At 50.4% G+C, this 20,235-nt stretch overlaps 1 protein-coding gene across 5 annotated transcripts; it reads right to left on the bottom strand.

The window, feature by feature from the left end:
• Positions 1–8,271: 8,271 nt before the first annotated feature.
• On the bottom strand, positions 8,272–19,202 carry LOC144577310 (golgin subfamily A member 6A-like). 5 transcript variants are annotated; one of them, XM_078333813.1, is made up of 13 exons: positions 19,036–19,202; positions 16,985–17,104; positions 16,324–16,383; positions 16,068–16,145; positions 15,036–15,122; positions 14,822–14,929; positions 14,543–14,630; positions 14,032–14,171; positions 12,612–12,830; positions 12,425–12,527; positions 12,244–12,344; positions 12,016–12,145; positions 8,272–11,929 (listed from the first exon to the last, which is right to left on the bottom strand). In XM_078333813.1, the coding sequence occupies exons 1-13, from the start codon at positions 19,138–19,140 to the stop codon at positions 11,691–11,693; spliced, it is 1,578 nt and encodes a 525-aa protein (XP_078189939.1). In that variant the 5' UTR covers positions 19,141–19,202; the 3' UTR covers positions 8,272–11,690. The 5 variants fall into 5 exon arrangements, with proteins under 5 accessions (XP_078189939.1, XP_078189940.1, XP_078189941.1 ...); XM_078333814.1 differs by having other exon boundaries at positions 14,861–14,929; XM_078333815.1 differs by lacking the exon at positions 16,068–16,145.
• Between the last annotated feature and the right edge of the window lie 1,033 nt (positions 19,203–20,235).

The raw sequence follows: 20,235 nt of genomic DNA, 5'->3' as shown, positions 1-20,235 counted from the left end.
GTGCAGTGGTATGACCAGGGCTCACTGCAGCCTTAACCTCCCAGCCGCAAGCGAACCTCTTGAGTAGCTGGGACTACGGGGTGTATGCCACCACGCCCAGCTAATTTTTGTTTTTTGTTTTTTCTTTTTTTTTAGTAGAAACGGGGTTTCATCATGTTGGCCAGGATGGTCTTGATCACTTGACTTTGTGATCCACCCACCTTGGCCTCCCAAAGTGCTGGGATTACAGGTGTGAGCCACCGTGTCTCACCTATTTTTTATTTTATTATTACTCTTTTTTGAGACAGAGTCTCGCTCTGTCGCCTATGATGGAGTGCAGTGGTACGATGTTGGCTCACTGCAGCCTCCGCCTCCTAGGTCCAAGCAATTCTCCTTGCCTCAGCCTCTCAAGTAGCTGGGATTACAGGTGCTGGTCACCATGCCCGGCTAATTTTTGTATTTTTAGTAGAGACCAGGTTTTGTCATGTTGGCCAGGCTGGTCTCGAACTCCTGACCTCGAGTGATTCATCCACCTCAGCCTCCCAAAGTGCTGGGATTATAGGCATGAGCCACTGCGCCCAACCACTAATTTTTAAACTTTTTGTAGAGATGGGGGTCTCACTATGTTGTCAAGGCTGGTCTTGAACTCCTGGGCTCAAGCAATTCTCCTACCTCAGCCTCCCAAGTGCTGGGATTATAAACATAAGCCACCATGCCCGGCTCATAAATTTAATTTGGGACATGTTGGGTTGGAGGCAGCCATTAGACTTCTGAGGGGAGACGTCCAGGATAAATATATATTGAGTTGGGAGGTTTTTGTTTTTTTTTGGTGGTTGTTATTTGAAATCCTGTCTGGCTCTGTTGCCCAGGCTGGAGTGCAATGATGCAATCCTGGCTCACTGCAACCTCTGCCTCCTGGGTTCAAGTGATTCTCCTGCCTCAGCCTCCTGAGTAGCTTTGACTACAGGTGCCTGCCACCAAGCCCAACTCATTTTTGTATTTTTAGTAGAGATGAGGTTTCACCATATTGGCCAGGCTGGTCTTGAACTCCTGACCTCAGGTGATCCACCTGCCTTGGCCTCCCAAAGTGCTGAGATTACAGGTGTGAGCTACCATGCCCAGCCAAGTTAGGAGTGTTTTTAAAAGGGTTGGAGATTTAAAAAATTGGGCATTACTAGCATGAGTGGTATTGGAAGTCATTTGTCTGGATGAGACCATCAGAGGACTATGGATACAAAAGACAAGACCACTCTGCTGTGGTCACGCTAATGTTAAGGATTACTGGAGAGAAGAGGACAAACCCGTGCTGTAGAAGGGACACCAGGAGAGTATGTTCTCGCCAGTGCAAATGAAGGCAGTGTATCCAGGAGGAAGGAGTGATCAACAGGTCAAGTGCTCCTGAGAGACTAAATAAGAGAAGAACTGAGAATAACCATAGGGTCCAGCAGCACCGAGGCTACTGATGACCTTGACAAGAATAGTTCAGCGGGCCAGGCACGATGGCTCATGCTTGTCATTTCAGCACTTTGGGAAGCAGAGGCGGGAGGATCTCGAGGTGGGAAGTTTGAGACCAGCCTGACAAGCATAATGAAACCCCCTTCTCTACTAAAAATGAAGACTTCACCAGGTGTAGTGGCAGGTGCCTGTAATCCCAGCTACTGGTGAGGCTGAGGCAGGAGAATCACTTGAACCTGGGAGGTTGCAGTGAGCCGAGATCGTACCACTGCACTTCTGCCTGGGCAACAGAGTGAGACTCCATATGAAAGCAAAAACTAGTTCAGTGGAGTGTGGGAGTAAAAGACTGGTCCGCAGGTCTCCCAAGTTCAGCCGTAGGACACAGTGCCAAGCCACCACCGTGCCCCCAATTCAGCCTGGGTCCCTGCCCCTGGGTCTCTGCCTTCTGGGTCCACCTTGGGGGAAGTGCCCCTGTACCCTCCAGGCCGGGGCTTCCCTGACCCCTTCGGCCCTCTCCCTACAGTTGCCCTCGCACCCCACCAGGGGTCCCCGGGTGCGTAGGGGCTGAATGCATGGAAGAGGCTGGTGGACGGGCATGGCCTGGAGAGAAATGGTGCTGGATTTCAGAGCATCGGACCTGGCCACCAGAACCGACCGTCTCCATCCCAGGCACTCGGACCTTCGGTACTGGAACCACATGTGGCCGAGGGCTGGTGGAGCCTGCCCTCCAGGGAGGGCTGAGTCCGGAGGGGGTTGTTTCTGGGGAGGGGGCTGTGGGGCTCATCCCACCTGCCCCTTCTGTCCAGCACTTACATGGCATTTCCCTCTATGTTCACTGGGCAGCTGCCCACACGTTGCACTCCTCCTCCTTTCTTCTTCTCTCTGTCCTGCATCCTCCATTCCGTCCAACTCCCCTCTTAGGCCCTGGGGAGCCTACCTTAGGTCAGAGTCTGAACCCAGATCTGCTCTGAGTGTGTGGATTTCCTTCAGCTACCCCAATGCTTCCACTTCCAACTCCTGACTCCTTTGAGCCATCCCAGGGGGTGTCCGGCCAGTGGCCCACAGAAGCAGAGGCCAGGCTGTGACTGTAGGACCATCAAGGTGTGTGATGTGTGTGTGAGCATGCACACGAGCATGAGAGTGTAAGAATGGCTCCCAGGCCTGGGCTAGGATGGAAGCAGCTGGGGAAGGATGCTGAGGGCCATAGTCAATCTAATTTTTTCCTCCACCCCCACTTAGACCCCCCACCCTACTAGGTCTACACCCATGTGGTAGGGGTGGCTACAGGGACAGGGATGGGAGCGGCTGAAGCCTGCTTCACTCCCAAAGATTTCTGGGGAAGAGCGTTCTGCTGCATCCTTTGTCTCGGCCTTGCTGACCCATGTCCCTCTTCAAGGACATTCACTCCGATTCCCAGTGTGCCCTGTTTCCACTGGCCACAGTCTCTAAGGAGGAACCATAGCATCTGTTTTTGTCTCCAGATGACTGGAGGGTAGGGCTGTGGGTCCAGAGCCCATAAACCAAAATGAGGCAGGGATTGGGGCTTGCCCTGTGACCTGCTGATGACCAGTGTAGATGGGTAGTGGCAGGCAGCATGGTACTGGGCAAGAGCACTGCACTGGGAGTCCAGAGATGCTGCCTCACCCTGGGCCTCTAGGCAAGTCCCTTTCCCTCCCAGAGCCTCAGCATGGCTTCTATCAAATGATGACGTTCTGCCTTTCTCCCAGGGTGGTTGTGGGGATCAAGGGAGACAGTGGCCACAGGGATGCGTTGTTAACTGCAGATGCGGCTGTAGGGGCACTTTGCTAACTGCCCATGTGAGTTCAGTCTCTTCAGGGTATTTGGAGCCCAGGTCTACGGTAAGGTTTGATGCCTGCTCTGACTGCAGTTTCACTGACACACAGGAGACATTTGGCAACTCATGGCCCTGCCTTGGGGAAAAGAGCAGTATGGGAGAGCTTCTTCAAGTCAGGCTGACTTCACTGTGGTCTGGGGCATGACTGAGACAGGCTTATGTGGTGAGGAATTGGAGGGTATCTGAATAAAGAGCTACAGTGTGGGCAGAGGTGTAGTGTGGGCACCGAGGACAGCCACTGGCCAAAGCAGGGAACAGAGACAAAATGAGGAAGTGCTCTGTGGGAGGGCGGGCACAGGGTGGAAAACCTTCAAAGTCTGAAGAGTTTGACTTGATGGGGCTAAGTGCTGTGGGCAGTAGGAAGGCTCTTATGTGAAGAAATGACAGTTGGACATTAGCAAGCAAGCCCTGTCTCCATGAGCAGCACGGGTTGTCCTCTGAGCACGCCAGGCATGAGTGTGCCGGGAGCTGGTGACTCTGTGTGTGGGAGCATCTGTGTTGTGACTCTGCCCAGGAGTGTGCTTCAGTGTGCCGAGTGGCTGCACGCCCCAGACCTGTGTGGCACGTGCTGGCCAGTGAGGGTGCTGGACACTGGGAGGTGGAGGGGGAGGAGGTGTGTGTGTGTTGTTTGTGGGCATGTGTGTGTGTGCACACGTGCATGTGTGTCCCCCACCCTCAAGCCTGCCACAGCCATGCTTGTGAGCTGCATTGTTGGTTTTATGCTGTCTTTCTGAATCACTCTCAGTGACCCTGAGGAGCCTCAGCCATGGTAGGTACATGCCTCGCCCACCCTGCTGCATGAACGGTGTGCCCACCCTGCTGTGCCAGCTCCACATGGGGCACACCTGGGACCTCAGAGTCAGGCTCCTTGCCCCACCCTTCTGGAGCTGCAGACTTGCTCTTCCAGCTTTCTGTCCTTGTGCTGCTGTCCTCTCTTCCCTGGGAGCCCCAAGGCCTCCATGGCTGAGCCTAGGGCTCGTGGAACAGGCTCTATGCCCAAGCTGACACAGTGGGTCCTTTATGGTGTAGGGCTGCGAGCTTGGAGGGGTTGTGTGTGGGGCCGGACTCGGAGCCAGAGGCCTAGGAACGTCATCCTGGGCCCGCTGTGTCTGTCCTGCAGTGTGAGTCATGCTGCCAGGCAGGGCATCCAGCTCCCAGCCTGGGAATGCCAAGAGCCAATCCACTGCAGAGCCAGGGAGATAGGGTCTCACCTCCTTTGTCTGTCGGCAATCAAGTGGTGATCTAGGTAAAAGCTTGAGAGTCCCATACACATGATCATCCTAGCACACACCTCACAGGTCAGGCAAAACACACGGCCCCCTCCCCTCCCTCCCAGGTCCCGTGTAGATGCTGTCATGTGACTGAAGACAGGGTCCCTGGCCCCCTCTGACCCTCTGAAACACTACCGCCAGCCAGCAGGCTCATGCACCTTGGCCTGTTGCTCTTACCCCCTACTCAGCCAAGGGACCACAGTGACTGCTGTCCCAGCTGAGCTCTGTCCAGAGAGCTAACCCGCCTCCCCTGCCACAGACTCTCCCTCTTCTGCTTTTCCCTGCAGGAAGGGCCCAGCCTCAACTTTGTGACCTGCAACCCCCGCCCCCTCACCGACCAGCTGAGAGTCCCCACTTAGACTTATAAGTCTGTGGCCACTGGCATCCAGCTGCCTGCCCTCCCCACCTCCCCCAGGGTCCCTTCAGAGGGTCCTGGGCTTTCTGACCACTCAAAGGGTGAGGGAATCTGTGGGGATCGCTCCCGTGTGAGGCCCCTGGGAAATGGGCCTCACAATACGGTGAGCTTGAGCCCAGACACAGATCCCTGGTTGGGGGAGTCGAGCTGAGGGAAAAGCAGGAACCGAGAGAGGGACTGTGTTATTCTAAATAATTAACAGACATTACTTTATGGATATGAGGACTTGGGAGGCAATGTGTCCACTTTCGGCTTCTTATGGTTTATTGCTTGTGTTCATTTTGGACCCTTGTTACCTTCATTGTAAAATATTAACTTAAGTATTTACACTTGGTAACTTACTTACCGTAACTTACTGGGTGTAACTGTAACTTACTTCCCATAGCTTACTGGGCGTGACTGTAACTTACTCACATTGATCTATTGGGCGTAACCTAATTACTGAAAGTAACCTACTTTATTGGGCGTAACCTACTTAATGGGATCAACTTACTTACTGGGCGTAACTTAGTGGGCATAACTTGCTTACTGTAACTTAAGTACTTTCATCTTAGGTGTAAACAACTTTGACTTCAGAAAAGTATAAAAGGAAACATATTGCAAAAATAAAATTGCTGCTTGGACGTAGCCTAAGCCAGCCCTCCAGACTCCACTTTTCTATTTTGTTTCACTTCCGCGCACTCTCTCCCTCAGTTTGAATGAGACATCTACGTTGGCGGTCTTGGGGACTCCTGCAGGTCAGTAGTCCCCTGGCAGACGTGCCGGACCCCGACAAAAGGGTGTTGGGCACTCCCTCGAGCCATCCAGCTCTTTTAGCTTTGCCCTCCTGGTTCAGGCAGTGTTCCTTCTCTATCAGGCCTGGTGGCTGTTGTGTGGGGCTCCCCAACATGAGGGGTGGCCCTGGGCCAGTGGATTGGAAGTCAGGGTGACCAGGGTAGAGGGCAGTCCGAGAGTGGTCAACATGGGTCTGAACTATGGGTGCACTGCCTGGGTGCCGTGGGAGAGGCCAGCGTGTTTGGGTGGGGAGGGCTGCCTCAGCCCCCGGGCACTACCTGTGAAGCTCTGGCTCCTTCCTCCTTCTTCCTTCCCTTTCCCTTCCACCCCTTTCCAGGAACCTTGCCACACCTGCACCTGTGCCCTCCCCTGCCCAGCCCTCCCCCAGCTGCTGCAGCGCCCCTGCTCTGTGCTTATCTCACCAGCTCTCTCCTCGCTTTTTTCTCTCCCATTTCCTCTCTGCTTTATCTGCAACTGCCAACCGATTGTGTCAGGGAAGTCCATCCCATCCTGAGAGCCCCCGGCCCCCCTTCGACCTCTACACAGATCCCCCCTCCTGTCAGAGACCTCCCTTTCCAAGCCTGCCTGGGCGGCTGTTCTGTGACTCACCAGCCACAAAGCCAGCCCCCTTCATCTGTGACTTAGTCTGTTGTAGTGGTGAGCTGACACATCCAGATGTGACCGTCCCCCTCTGTGGCACGCCCCTGCCCTGTTCTAGAAATATCTAGAAATACTCACATATATGTACACACCTACACGTGGCCGACCACCTCGCCTCTGGCACTGGGAGTCAGTCACCGGGCTGTCCTTGTGGAGTCTTGTGGTCCAACAAGAGAAAGTTGTCCCCTGACACTGCCCCTCCAAAGTGCGCCACCTCCAGTGAGCCTCCCTGTTATGCCCGGCGTGTGGACACCCAAGCCCCTCCATCCCTCCAGCCCCCGCCAAGCATGGGGGTGCTGTGCAGGCAGCCCTGTGGTCTGACAGTCTCTATCAGTCCTGCTGTCCCTCGGCTGAGAGTCAAACCCATTTCTAGATGACGGGGAATGTGTCCTCTGTGGACTGTGTTCTCTGTGGAGCTCAGGGGAGGGGAAAGGGCAGACCATTTCTGGGGTGCTGTTGGGAGCGGTGAAAAGGCCCCACCCTTTCCAAGGGACACTGTTCCTGGAAAGGCCCTGGGGCTTAGCTGGTCTTATCCCGTGAAGCTGGCTCTGGCCACTAGGGGGCAGGGCCATGAACTCAGCCTAGAGGGAACCTGCCTGGCAGCTGGTACTTTAGAGAGAGAGACAGAACAGGCCACCAGGTGCAGACAGGAGAGGGAGGCAGGGGGATGGAAGAAAGATGCTTAGGGTGGATTGAAGTCAGTGCCCTTGGGTGCTGGTACCTGCCTTCCCAGCCACCCCTAGATCAGGCTTCCGAGCCTGCTGGCTGTCAGGGCCGGAAGTGCCATGGCAGTCCCCGTGAAATCCTCCAGGTGTCACCAGGCAGCACACAGGTAACAGGCCTGGAAGGTCCCCAACAGCCCAGCTGGACATGCTCAGACACTGGGGCTCCTCATTCAGTGGCACAAACTCCAGGACCCAGTGAGGGAAATGGGAATACACCAGGCCGAGCAGTGTGACTAAATCCATTTATTCCAAAATAAAAAGCAAAATACTGTCCTCTGCTATCAATAAACAAGTTTCCCAACTGCAAATAATTATTTGAACCTCCTCCCCATGTGCCAGCTCCAACCTCTGCCAGGTACGATACAGGGGGCACCCCAAACCCCTAAAATATACAAAATGTTACACAGATATAATACCTACACTGGGGAAGGGGGTCACCGCAGCAGCCCATGCCCTCACCTGGTCCACAGTTAGCACCACTGTCCTGCCTCAGCTGCCTCTCTGAATAAGATGGGAGCCCCCTGAGGGAAAAGTTGCTTTGGTGAGAGAAAGGAGGCCATCAGGCCTCCTCCAAACCAACCAACTCCAGCAGCCTCTGGCTCCCAAATAACAACCATCATCATCCAGAAATTTAAGGACTCAGCCCTGGTCAAGCTGGCAAAAGGTCTGTCTTTCCCCATTAGACAGGGGTCTTGCTGCCTTAACAATAAAGGGGTGACTGGGAAGGGGTGGCACATGGTGGGTGTAGAGACTCCAGTTCCCCCTTCTCCAGGCCTTGCTGACAGAAGCCTGCTGTTATTTATTTTTATTTTTATCCCATGACTTAAAAAGAAAATCTCATAACTTCCTTTTCATAACATTTATAACTTTTCATAAAATTTTTCTACTTTTTATCCACAATGCTTTTTGCCACAACTTTTCCATTTTTTATCTAATGACTTTTTTATCCCATAACTTTTAATCCCATAAATTTTATTAGTTTGTGTTCTTTTAATAAACACACTTGCATAGTTATATTACAATTTTGTAAAAATAAAAACAGATTATCTCATGCCAAGTGTGCCCAGCGTTTGCAGTCTCAATACCGTTAATACCATAGCTGTCAAGACGCACAAAATTTTAAGGCAGAAACAGCGCTTTGCAGCAACTGAATAATTTATTACATCACAGGAGCATCACAGCAGCAGTCAGTATTGCCACTTTAGACAAAAGCCTCAGGATTTCCATCTTACATTCTGTTCACAGGAGTTCATACAGTGGTAAAAGTCATTCTTAGAAAACTTGGCAAATAAAGCTTTGGACTGGAATTGGCATTTCTTCACTTTTCCTTCCCCCTATTTCTTCTAAACTGCAATATTCATATTTTTTAATGTTTTAAGTAATTTCAAAACATTAAGAGAGCAGTTTTTTTAAATTGCTATTTTTAAATACTCTTTAAGATAAAGTTTTAGAGAAACTATATTGTGAACAGGATAGGACTGATTTACATTTTCAAATTTTCTAAAAAGCAGCTTTGGTTTTAGAACTGAGTTTTATTCATTTCTGGAAAACCTATCAGGTTTAATAAAATCCTTTAAAAATGATTATCATATATTGCAATCTTTAAACAGGTATTTTGATTTTTCCTACAGAAATTCAAATTTGGTCAGTTGAAGACACATTTTAACATTCTGTGTTTTTGATGAACGCTAACCTTCTGATGTTGCCTTCTAAGCCAATTGAAAGCTGCCTTCTACTGAATGAGGAAGAGAACAGACACTTGGCTGAATGAAGTACTGCAGGAGACTCACGTGCACTTTGAAGAAAGACTTAAGTCACTGTCATGTGATTTCTCTTCTTTTAGATTTGTCTTAAATAGATGACAAAATACCTACTCAGAGTGATATTTCGGTTAATATAGTAAATGTATTTTCCTGACTGCCATTCAGCTTAAACATGCCTGTATGGGATTTACTCCACAGGTACCTGATGAACACATTATCATCAGATTGGGTACAGATGCTAAACACTATCTGAAGGTCATTCCTAGTCATTTGTATTTCTTAGGGTAAAAGTGAAGTGATTTGAACTATCAAAATCCCTTTGAAATAATTTATCAATGTATTAGATAAACCCAGTTTCAGAATGATTAAGAAAAACTGTTAGACCAAATAATGTGGCTGATTAACAGGGGTACGATTTCTAGCCCGAGGGTTGAAAATGGACTTAAAGTAACTATCTTTAAACTGAACTCAAAGAATGCAAAAGCGGCAAGTTCAGAAATAAGAAAACAGAACTTTAAGTCCATTTTAAACCCCCAGGCTAGAAATCATACCACTGTTAATTAGCCGCATTATTTGGTCTAACAGTTTTCCTTGATCGTTCTGAAACTGGGTTTATCTGATACATTGATAAATCCCTACAATTTGGAAGAGTCAGTTCAAATCACCAGGACCCAATATTTGTACTCTTTCAGGGAATGCAGGCAAATGTGTTATTCCATCTGTCAAATTGTATGAGTGCTCTCCTATTAATGTCATATTTATGAAAGTATCATGAGGATGCCAAATGCTAAACCTGGAGACGGTCAGTAACTAGGAATCTCCCCTTCAGGTAGCACACATGCATATCTCCCTCCATCCTAACAATGGGAGGTATTTTGGTAGACGGACATTAGAACTTCATGAAGTTTCAACTGTTGATTCTGTCCCAAGCATCATAAAGTTATGATTTATGCAATGTCTGACTGAAAGAATTCATTCATAATGTAGAGACACATTAACATAAATCTTGAACAAAATGTGCCTCTAACTGAAACTGAAAGGTATAAAAACATATTTCTCTCTTGGTAAAGAACTTGCTGAGGAAATAGAACTCTGTGATTGTTAGACACTTTTCCTGATAATACATTGACGTTCACAAACAGTAGATGGCACTGCAGGCTATAAACATTTTACGTTGCATTAATTTCTCTTGATTGTCAAATAAAGTACAATTCTGTCTACTGAAACTCCTTTTTTTTCAGCCAAGTACTCTCACATATATTAGTTTATAATAATGTTTGTGATTATTGTTTAAAGTCCTTTTCGTTGAAGAAAAACAAGGCAATTCCTATGTCAGAGTAACCAAGGTGGTTGAAGAATAGGTATTAGCCAGAGAAGTCTGGATGGTCAAGTCAATCTCGCCTCAAAGAAGCTCCGTGAACACAGAGGGACGCCAGGTGTCACACGGCTTTCCTGCACTCTAGTTCATTCTTGACTACACCCTGTGTGCCTGTTCCAGGGACATTTAAACTTTTTAAAATTTTTTATTCAAATTTTTATTTTTTTTCTGGACATTTAAACTCTGAAAGGATTTTGTTGTTGTTGGAGATGTTTTATGAAAACAGACATTTTATCAGCAACTTGCTATGTGAACTGTAATCAATAGCAATTTTTAAAACTGTGAAATGATACAAAGGATAATCTCATCCGTGGTCTTTTTCTGTGTGCAAGGCACTCATTATACCAAGTGTCCTAAAACATTAACTGTTCAGTCATCAATATTTAGTGCCTATCCATTCTAAGATACAAATTTCCATTCCTGTATATAATATATATGTATATATATATAAATTACACTTTATCTTAAAGGATTTCTTATGACCTTCACTAAATACATTAAGAAGAATGCCAACCAGTGCCCTTTTGTGTACTGAGACTTAGAGTCAGGGGATTAAAACAGGTAACGAGCTCTGACTTTACAATGTATTATAGATGTAAATGCTCTAAGCTAGGAAAGGTTTTCCACATCCACCATCAAAGATGGGAGCCTTTTATTCCTCAGAAATCATCTCTTTATAGGTCATAAAAAGAATACAGCTGCTGCAGCTCATCATGCAGTGTCTTCATGAGCCCAGAGCACAGAAAAACCCTAAAAGAACTACCATAGCGCAGCGCTCATTCTTGGCACGGGAACCAATGAACTACTCTATTCTGCACATACCAGCCATAGCAGGCCGCTTTCCTCTTCTGTGAGATTTTAAAAGCTCCCCAAAATGTTATTACTCCCATTTGCAATACACAGAACATGGAAGAAAGGCTGTTTCCAGTTCTCGGCCTTTCAACAACTCTAAATGTCAGTACTCACAGTAGCACCTTACAAAGTAATAAACAGTGTGCACGTGAGGGCAAAGCACATATTGAGCTAATTAAGAGCTCACTGTAAATAGGATTTGATCAAATATCATAGCAGAACATAAGCAAATTGTATCTGAATTCCATAATGAATACACATGCTTCAATAACATTAAATAACCATGGCAGCCTATTCCAAACTAGCGAGAATAGTTTTGTGCCAATAGTGGGTCTTTGTGTGTTTGAACTCCCACCACGTAAGGGCAAACTCGATAGGCATGCTAATGACCTACGATTATCAAATTAAAAATGAAAAATTCTAAAAAATGCCAAAGTGAACATCAGTGAAAGCTACAGGAAGACCCACTCTCCTTTAACTTTTTACAAATAAACTATAGATTAGAAACACAAATCATCCCAAGTGGCTCTAACATTCAAATGAAGTAAACGTGAAGACTAAACCTATAACTTTGTTTGTTTGTAAACTTCTGGGCCAGCTCTTAGCTGATCGTGATGTTTACCCGCTCCTTCGCCCACAGCCTGGTAAAAGCATGGCGTGGAGGGACTGCTGCCAGAGGGTCGGTGTTGCTGGCTGTCCTGCAGCTCACAAAGCCATGTGCCATCTGCTGTGCAGTGGGGTTCTGGTGTATCCCCCCCTCCTGCAGGCTGCAGGCTGTCAGCGAGGATCACTTGACAAAGTTCTTTGGAGAGAGGGAGGCAGGGATATGAGTGCAGTGCCAGCCTCCCCTGCTCCTGCCTGCCCACCCCGCCTGAGGGCTCTACTCACCATCCTTGTCAGCAGCACCAGGCTCCTGGGGGGCTGGGGCCCCTGGAGTGGGCTCATTAGCAGGGTGCTGGACGACCTCATGGTTGATCATAAGCTGCATCACTGGCCCCTGCAGCTCCAGCAGCTTTACCTGGAGAAACGGGTGCTCAGCTGCCATGCCGGTGCCGGCACCCATGCTCACGCCCACCCTTATCCCCCTCACCCCTGCAGAGATGCTGTACACCTTACCTTCATCCCCTCCTCGGCCTGCGACAGCATGCTAACATCGTTCTTCTGGTGCTGGGTTTTGGCCACTGCCCTCTGACGGTCATTTGGTTTGATGGACTTTCCTGTGGGAGGACAGGCTCAGACACTGGGGCCCCTCCCACCACCCTGCAGCTCCCCCTGCCCTGCCTGGCCTCCTGCTCACTTATCATGTCTCTCTCTCCAGAGAGCTGAATGAATCCGAGCTCTAGTTTTTCCACCCGCTCCTTCAGGTATGAATTCTCCTTCAAAATGTCCATGAAGTCTCTCTGGAGCCGAAATAATGGGGTCACATCTTGGGAGCAACCTGCCCCCTTCCCCACCCTTCTCGGCCCCTGCCAGGACTCACTCACCTGCAGCTGGTCGAGAGCTCCCTGCAGGGCCCGCTGGGTCTCCCCACACCCAGACTCGCTCCCAGTCCCTGTGGCTGCGGCCGCTGCCTCTGGCTCCTTCAGGGCCGAGGCCCCCAGCTGAGCCTGGTGCTGGCAGCACACCTGTTGTTTCTGGAGCTGCTCACAGAGCCGTGCCTGCTCCTCCTGGGCACTGGCTTTAGCAGCGTTCAGAAATGGCACCTGAAGGCAAGAGGTGAGGGTTCTTGTAGGGCATACACAGGACAAATGAGGCAGGGAGGTAGAGCATAGCCCCTTCCCTTGGGGCCTCAGAGGGTGCACCTGTCAGTCACAAAGGTGTCTGACCACCGGCTCCCGGAAGGGATGAGAATCCAGAAGAATCAGAAGTCAGGGAAACCAAGAGCATAAGGGGGTCTGGGAGGGACCACAGAGGAAGGTGGCCTGCCCATGCGCCTGGCCCCTGGCTCCAGCCCAAGAGACTGCCTCCCTTGCCTAGAACCCCGTGTCTCCTTCCACAGCCTCAAATCTCACATCCTTCTTTCCACCATTTAAACTGTAGGCCACAGACTGCTGAAAAGCAGAGGGAGCCAATCACCATCTGCCAAGTGTGCTACATGCCTAACGCTTTCTACGAATCATCTCATTTATTCCTCAGCACCCACGCAAGGAAAATGCTAACTTCCTTTGGAAGGTAAAGAAACAGAGACTTAGAGATGCAAAGCAGTTGAATGGTGACCAGTGGAATCAAGGTCGGAATCCAGTTTGGATCTAAGAAGACTTTAGTGTTGTTTTGTGACAGAGTGTCACTCTGTGGCCCAGGCTGGAGAGTCGTGGTGCAAACTCAGTTCACCGCAACCTCCACCTCCCTGGCTCAAGCGATGCTCATGCCTCAGCCCCCTGAGTAGCTGGGATTACTGGTGTGCACCATCACATCCAGCTTTGCTGTTTTGTGGTTGTTGTAATTTTAGTAGAGATGAGGTTTCGCCATGTTGGCCAGGCTGATCTCAAACCCTGCCTCAGCCTCCCAAAGTGATGGGACTACAGGTGTGAGCCACCGCACCCAGCATAAAGAGTCTCTCACACCACTGTCTCTTGCCCTATGACTAGGGGGCTCCATGCCTCGAGCTGGAATGATGATGTCCAGACTGGTGTCTGCCTCCCATGGCACCAGGAAGGGTGGAGGCAGGTTAGAAAAATTGTCTCCTTTCTCCCACAGCCATCAGAGCAGGGTTCTGGCTCCCAGGTGCCTTTAGAAAGCCCATTTCATGGGAGGGCTACACTCTCACATTTTACAGGTGGGAAAACAAAGGACTGGAGGGCTGGGGAGGAGGGCAGGCTCCCCAGGTGGGCAACACACCAGCTCCTCCTCTTGCTCCTGGAGCCCCTCCTGCTCAAGAAGCCTCTCCTGTTCTCTCAGCCTCACCTCCGTCTCCCAGAGCCTCATTTTTGCCTCCTGCAGTCTCTCCTGTTCCCGTGGCTCATCTCTCAGGTACTTGGTTTCAGTTTTTAGGTTTTCTTTCCAAGTCAGAGGACCCTGTGGGTGCTTCGGGATCGGGGGTTCAGCTGAGAAAGGAAGCAGACAATAAGGGCCTCTGGATTCTAAAAAAGAAAAAACTCTTCTGGGTGCACAGCTCCTCTCAAGCTCCCCAAACCTGGCCTCACTGCTAATGATTCCTCACACCCAAATGGTAGCCAGTCTTCCAAGCCACTTTCAGATAGAGAGCACTGTGGGTGGCTGACCACGGGCACCCTCCCTCTTTCTGATGGGGACACTGAGGCCCATGGAGATGACAAGACATGCCATCTCCCAGCACAGACCTCTCTCCCTCTGCCTCAAAGCCCTTCCAGCCACCCACCTCCCTGGGGCACTCTAAGCCACCCCCACAGCCCTCTGATGCCAGTCCTGCTCCCGGGTCACGCCAGCCCCATCTTACCCAGAAGGTTTTGTAGGTGGGCAAGGCTCCCCTTCAGCTTCTCGATTTTCATTGCATCTTGACTTTTCTCCATTTTGAATATTTCAATCTGCCCAAAGAACAGCGGGAAAGGGCCCTGGAGAAGGGCTGGTGGCTGGACAGGCTACCATCTCCCTCTCTGCCCCCAGCTACACACAGCCCAGTCCTGTGACCACCCCTGGCTGGACTAGTCTCATTTTACAGATGCCCAGTAAGATCCAGTGACCTATCTAAGGTGGGGGCTGAAGGGTCAGCTCTCACTTCTCCTGCCATTGTGAGGATTTTCTGCTGCCACTGCACCTTCTGTGTTTTGAGTTGTTGAGCGTAAGCGTCTCTTTCTAGCTGAGCTTTCTTAAGACACTCCGTCACCTGCAGGAATGGACCCAGAAGTTAGGAAGGGCTGTCACTGTCCTCACCTGCTCCTGGCCACCTGGGCTCATCTTCCTTCCACATCCCTCCCTCTGCATAGTCTCACCTCTGCCACCTGCGCTTTTAGCAGTTCCCGCTCCTGTAGAAACTGCTGTACCTGCTGCTCAAGGACTGCTTCACGGCGGCTCGAGGGCTGGAGGGAAGAGCGAGAAGCTTCAATCTGGAGAGCCTGGGCCATTCCACACAGTGCCCCTTAAAAGGGCTATGGCTGGGCTTAACACACAACTCAGTCAGTAAAGATCAAGTCACGTCCAATCCCGTGGTCTGGATTTTAAAAGACCTCAGTAAAGTTGGAAGGCACAGGGAAAGAGGCCACAATTACAGCTGGCTAACAGAGGCCCAGAGAGGTCACATCATATCCTATTGTTATTCCTGTCGTTACTACCGCTGTTGGAACCTTTATTGAGTGCGTCACCAGGTAGCGTGCGAACAATCCCAGTTAACCTCACAACCACCATGAGGGGCGGTTACTACCATTACCTCTATTGTGGAGATGGAAAACATGGAGTATTAGAGGTCAGGTGGTTGACTAAGATCACTTAGACAGAGCTGGGATTTGAACACCCAGGTCCATCTGATTCTCTAAGTCCATTTTTTTTTTCTGCTGGGTGTGGAGGCACAGACGGGAAGGGGGAAATGAATCTTTTGCTCATATTTTGAAAGGAGGATACATTCACATAGTCCAAAACTTAGAAGGTACAGAAGGGAAGTATCTCCCAGCCACTTGTGCTCTCACCTGAGTTTTTTACAAATCCTTGCAGACATGTTTTATGTATATTATCATAGTATGTACACACACACACACACACACACACACGTTTCCTCTCTCTACACAAATGGTAACATACTAAAGCTACTCTTCTGTACCTTCACAGTCCAAGGGCCAAGTGCACAGTCCCCCACCTAGGACTTGGCCAAGGCCACAGCCAAGTAAGGGCAGGGCGGGCATTTGGCCTCCAAACTCTGCGTCCGGTGCTGGCTCCCCATAGCGCCCTTCAATTCACCCACAGCAGCCCCAAGGGGAAACTGGAGCCCAGGATTGGCAGTGTGGAATCAGGGGACCCCACTGGACTCTTACCAATAAGTCGATGGTGTTATTCAGTTCACTAGTTGTGACTGAGCTCGAGTCCAGGGCTATTCGTACTTGGTGTGTGCTCTGAGGCACATGCAGAGAGGAGTTGGAGGAGGATTGAGGGAGAGGTAGAGAGAACAATCATTACGGTTGGGGTGTGTGGGGCTGTCTCGGCTGGCAGAGGGGCACCCAGCTGCCACTGTGGGAGAAGGGTGGAGGGCTGGCCTGCAGGGTCACTGTACCTCAGCTCAGGGCCTCTTACCTCTGGACCTTTCATGGTGGCACACGGTGCAGGGCCCTCCTTGTGACCACCTGCTGCTGACTACAAGAGATGAGAGTGCACATGGAGATGTTCTGTCCCCCTCAGTGTCCAAGCCTCTGACTTCCTTTCTTCCCATCAGCTGGCAGCATTTTCTGTTCTGCCTCCCTCAGACCCTTTGTCCCATAACTCCTTTGTGCCAGCTCCTCTCATGGTTCTGATCTCCCACCACCCCCCCCCCCCCGGGGCCCTTTCAGTGACTCTTAAAGGGACAGCCTGACAGCAAATGGCTGTTCTCATTGGGCTGGCTTCCCCCTTGAGACTGGGGGTGAGGAAAACAAAACAGCAAGGACCATTTCCTGGGTGTCCTGGGTGTTTACAGCAGGCCATGTACTAGGGATTAACAAAACAACAGCAATAACGAATCTCATTTCACCCTCACAAATGGAAGTCAGACAATATCACCTCTATTTCACAGATGTGAAAGGAGAGGCCCAAAAAGCTCAAGGAACTTGCCCTAAATCCTATCCCTCGCAGATGGAGAGGCGGGATTCAAACCCAGAATTCCTAACCAGTACCCAGAAGTTCTTCCACAACCTTAACAATTACCCTCTACTGCCCCTTGGGCCCCTTTTCCCCAGAAGCCTGGCCAGCCAAGACTCACATGGCATGGTGACTGGCAACCATCAGAAGCGGATGTCTCACGGCTACTGTTGTTTCTTTTCTTTCTTCTTCTCACTCGAGATGGAGCAGCAGGGCTGTTTCTTTGTTGAAATTCTTTTAACTGTGGGAAAAAGAGCAGTAACGCCCATGAGAACTACAAACCCCTACAGTCACAACCTACTTTACAGTTTTTACAAAATACTGTTATACACCATCTGATTTAATGCCACCAACAACTCTATACTGTGTTGTCACACTCACTTAGTGACTGAGAGGGATTGATGTCATGACAAAAAAAAAAAAAAACAAAGAGAGAAAGTAATACTAAAACTTAAACTCATTCCTCTGACTCCAAGCTCTAGGGTTTTGCCACGAATCAGCAACTGCCAGAGACCAAAACCACAGGCAGAGGTAGAAAAATCAACATGAAGTAGGCAGGAACTGTATGCCGTGTGGTTTAGCATCATAAAGCCTCACATGAGCACCACTGGCCGGGAGCGGTGGCTCATGCCTATAATCCCAGCACTTTGGGAGGGTGGATCACAAGGTCAAGAGATCGAGACCATCCTGGTCAACAAGGTGAAACCCCCACTCTACTAAAAATACAAAAATTAGCTGGGCATGGTGGTGCGCGCCTGTAGTCCCAGATACTCGGGACGCTGAGGCAGGAGAATTGCTTGAACCCAGGAGGCAGAGGTTGCGGTGAGCCGAGATCGTGCCATTGCACTCCAGTCTGGGTAACAACAGTGAAACTCCATCTCAGAAAAAAAAAAAAAAGAAGAGCACCAGTACCTCTCACACTTTTATATCAATGTGTCCTCATGGCAGAAGGCAGCCTTTTTGTTAAATCTGGGAATTCATCAGAAGGAGGACAACCCAAGTCTTATTGAGAGAGGTCTGGTATACTCTTAGAAACCTATGTGACTGTCATCCCTAAGTACATTAATGCTTTTGCTCTCTCTAGAGACTCAAGGGAAACTGATGCTTCAGAAAGATGTCCCATGTTTATCCCGTGGCATTCAAAGTAGCCTGAGTTGCAATGATTTGAGGAAGATTCAAGCTGTCAGTTTCAATTTCCCAAGATCTGTTCCACAGAAGATGAGCAAATCTCACTCCAGAGGCCAGTGACTGAGGGCAGTCTGGTCCCAAAACCATGGAGAATTTGAAGATGAGCTGGAGAACTCAGAAAGTAACGTCAAAGTCTCTCTGGAGAGTAGAAGCCTGAGAGAAAACCAAACCAAACCCATTCTCCCATTGCCACCCAGAGACACTGTCAATGTTTTGAGCTCATGTGGGAAGTGTAGGCTTTTCACACTGTCAAGGTCTATGTTAAAGGAGTGGGCAGCCTGAAACCTCTCACTCCTAGGTCCCATAGTCCACATTCCCCAACCAGCTGGAAATGTGTGCTGGGACCAGAGGAGCCAGAAATGCTATGAGAATGCTTAGGGGTCTGGGCGGTAAGATCAAAGGCTGGTCTTGTAGCAGGAATGATGGTTCCTAGAAGGACTGTGACATCACTACATCTCACTCCTCCTGGGGGAGGGGACTACACCCACGAGATGCCTGAGTCACTGCTCCATGATGGGGGAGGGGGATGCAGGGTTGGGACCCAGGTCCTTGGAGATGCCAGCCCAAAGAGCACAGGGAGGCCACCCTGGGGGAGGAGGAGGGGAGGGCAGAGTCTGCAGCAGGGATTCCCAGGAGTCACCAGCCCAAAGTCACCCAGAAATGACTGGTGAGGGCGGGGGCTGGGAGACCCAGGTCCTTAGAGATGCGAGCCCACAGAGCCCAGGGAGGTCAGGCTTGGGGCAGGAAAAGGTGAGGTCCAAGTAGGGAGCGGGGAGCCTCAGGAGTTACACATTCAAAGTCACCCTGGGGTGATTGGCAAGGGTAGGGGCTGGGCTCCTTGCTGAAGGGGTGGGGCTGACAAGACGTTGGTAGGGGGAGCCCAGAGGCAGCAGGGTTAGGGGCCCACCCAGTCTGGTGTGTCTCAGAAGTGTTATGGACTGTGGCAGCGGTCTTGCTGTTGGAGGGGATCTGTGTGCATGTTACCTTTTTCCTAGCCGAGGCTATCATCTTGCGAATTTCTTCTGACATCGACATGGTGGGTGGGGGAGGGAGGTGGGGTTGGGGAGGGAGGTGGGGTTGGGGCCACATCAGCACAATTCAAAGGAGCACTGGTGAGCAGCTCCACTCCTCTACCAGGCAGCTGTGTGTCTGAGACAGAGGAGGCGTAACCAGGGCCACACTAGAATGTAGAACAGGGGCGTGGCCTTCATGCTCCAATCCCATTGGTCATGAGAAAGATGAAAGGAAAGGAGGCGTGGCTAGGCAGCTCCAGAGAGACCTGTGGCATCCCAAGGAAAGCTGCCCCTGCAACTCCTGTCCCCGCCCACTCTGAGAGGGGTGGGGCCACCCACTCCGGAAGAGTGGAAGGGCTGACTTTTGCCTTTGAACTTTTACATATACCAGAGCCTGGAGCCCAGTGTTTGGGGAGGTGACTGTATGGGGAGATGACAGTGTGGGAAACAATCCTGCCTAGGCCAAGGTCTCATGGAGCCCAGGGTTCCCTAGGGCCAGGAGAGCACTGGAGCACACCCTGACAACCATTGGAAACCTGAAATCCACACCTGCAGATCAAGAAAGGGGTTCAGTCTCCAATGCACCTGCAGCCAGGTGAGACAGGCACAGGTGGGTGCCAAGCAGATCTCCTGCCTGACCTTCCTCTCCTACCTCCCCCAAGCAAAGGAGAAGTGACAGCTGCCCATCAGCCCATTGCCTAGATTGAAGCCAATGAATCTGGGTTTCAACAGGCAAGTGTAACTTCTGACTGTCCCAGGCCTGGCCCAAGGCAGTCATGTCTCTGGTGAGGACGTGGTAGACAGATGTGATGTTCCCAATGGCTCTATAAACCTCTTGTTGAGGATAATCAAAGAAATGGGCAAGACCATCATGCTCAGCCAAGAACCTGTCAGGTCCAGAGAGAAGTCAGTTTGGTTCCAGGCCTGGCCCTGGAAGGATGGTGGACTGGGGGCAGCCACAGTGTAGGGGAATGGATGGCCATGGGCTGCGTGGCCAAGGCTGCCAGCTCCTGCAGCACCTGCGGAACGTCAGCCCAGGCCTGGCTCTGCACTCACGCTTCTGCCTGGAGCCACCGGTGCCTGGGCAGCAGCCTGAAGTACGGATGTTGGAAGGAAAGGCACTTGTGGCCACATGTGGGCACCTAAGCATGGGACAGAGGGGCATCATGCC

Source organism: Callithrix jacchus, chromosome 8, assembly GCF_049354715.1.
Source record: "Callithrix jacchus isolate 240 chromosome 8, calJac240_pri, whole genome shotgun sequence".
Classification (NCBI taxonomy): Eukaryota; Metazoa; Chordata; class Mammalia; order Primates; family Cebidae; genus Callithrix; species Callithrix jacchus.
This window is presented reverse-complemented; position numbering and strand designations above follow the sequence as displayed.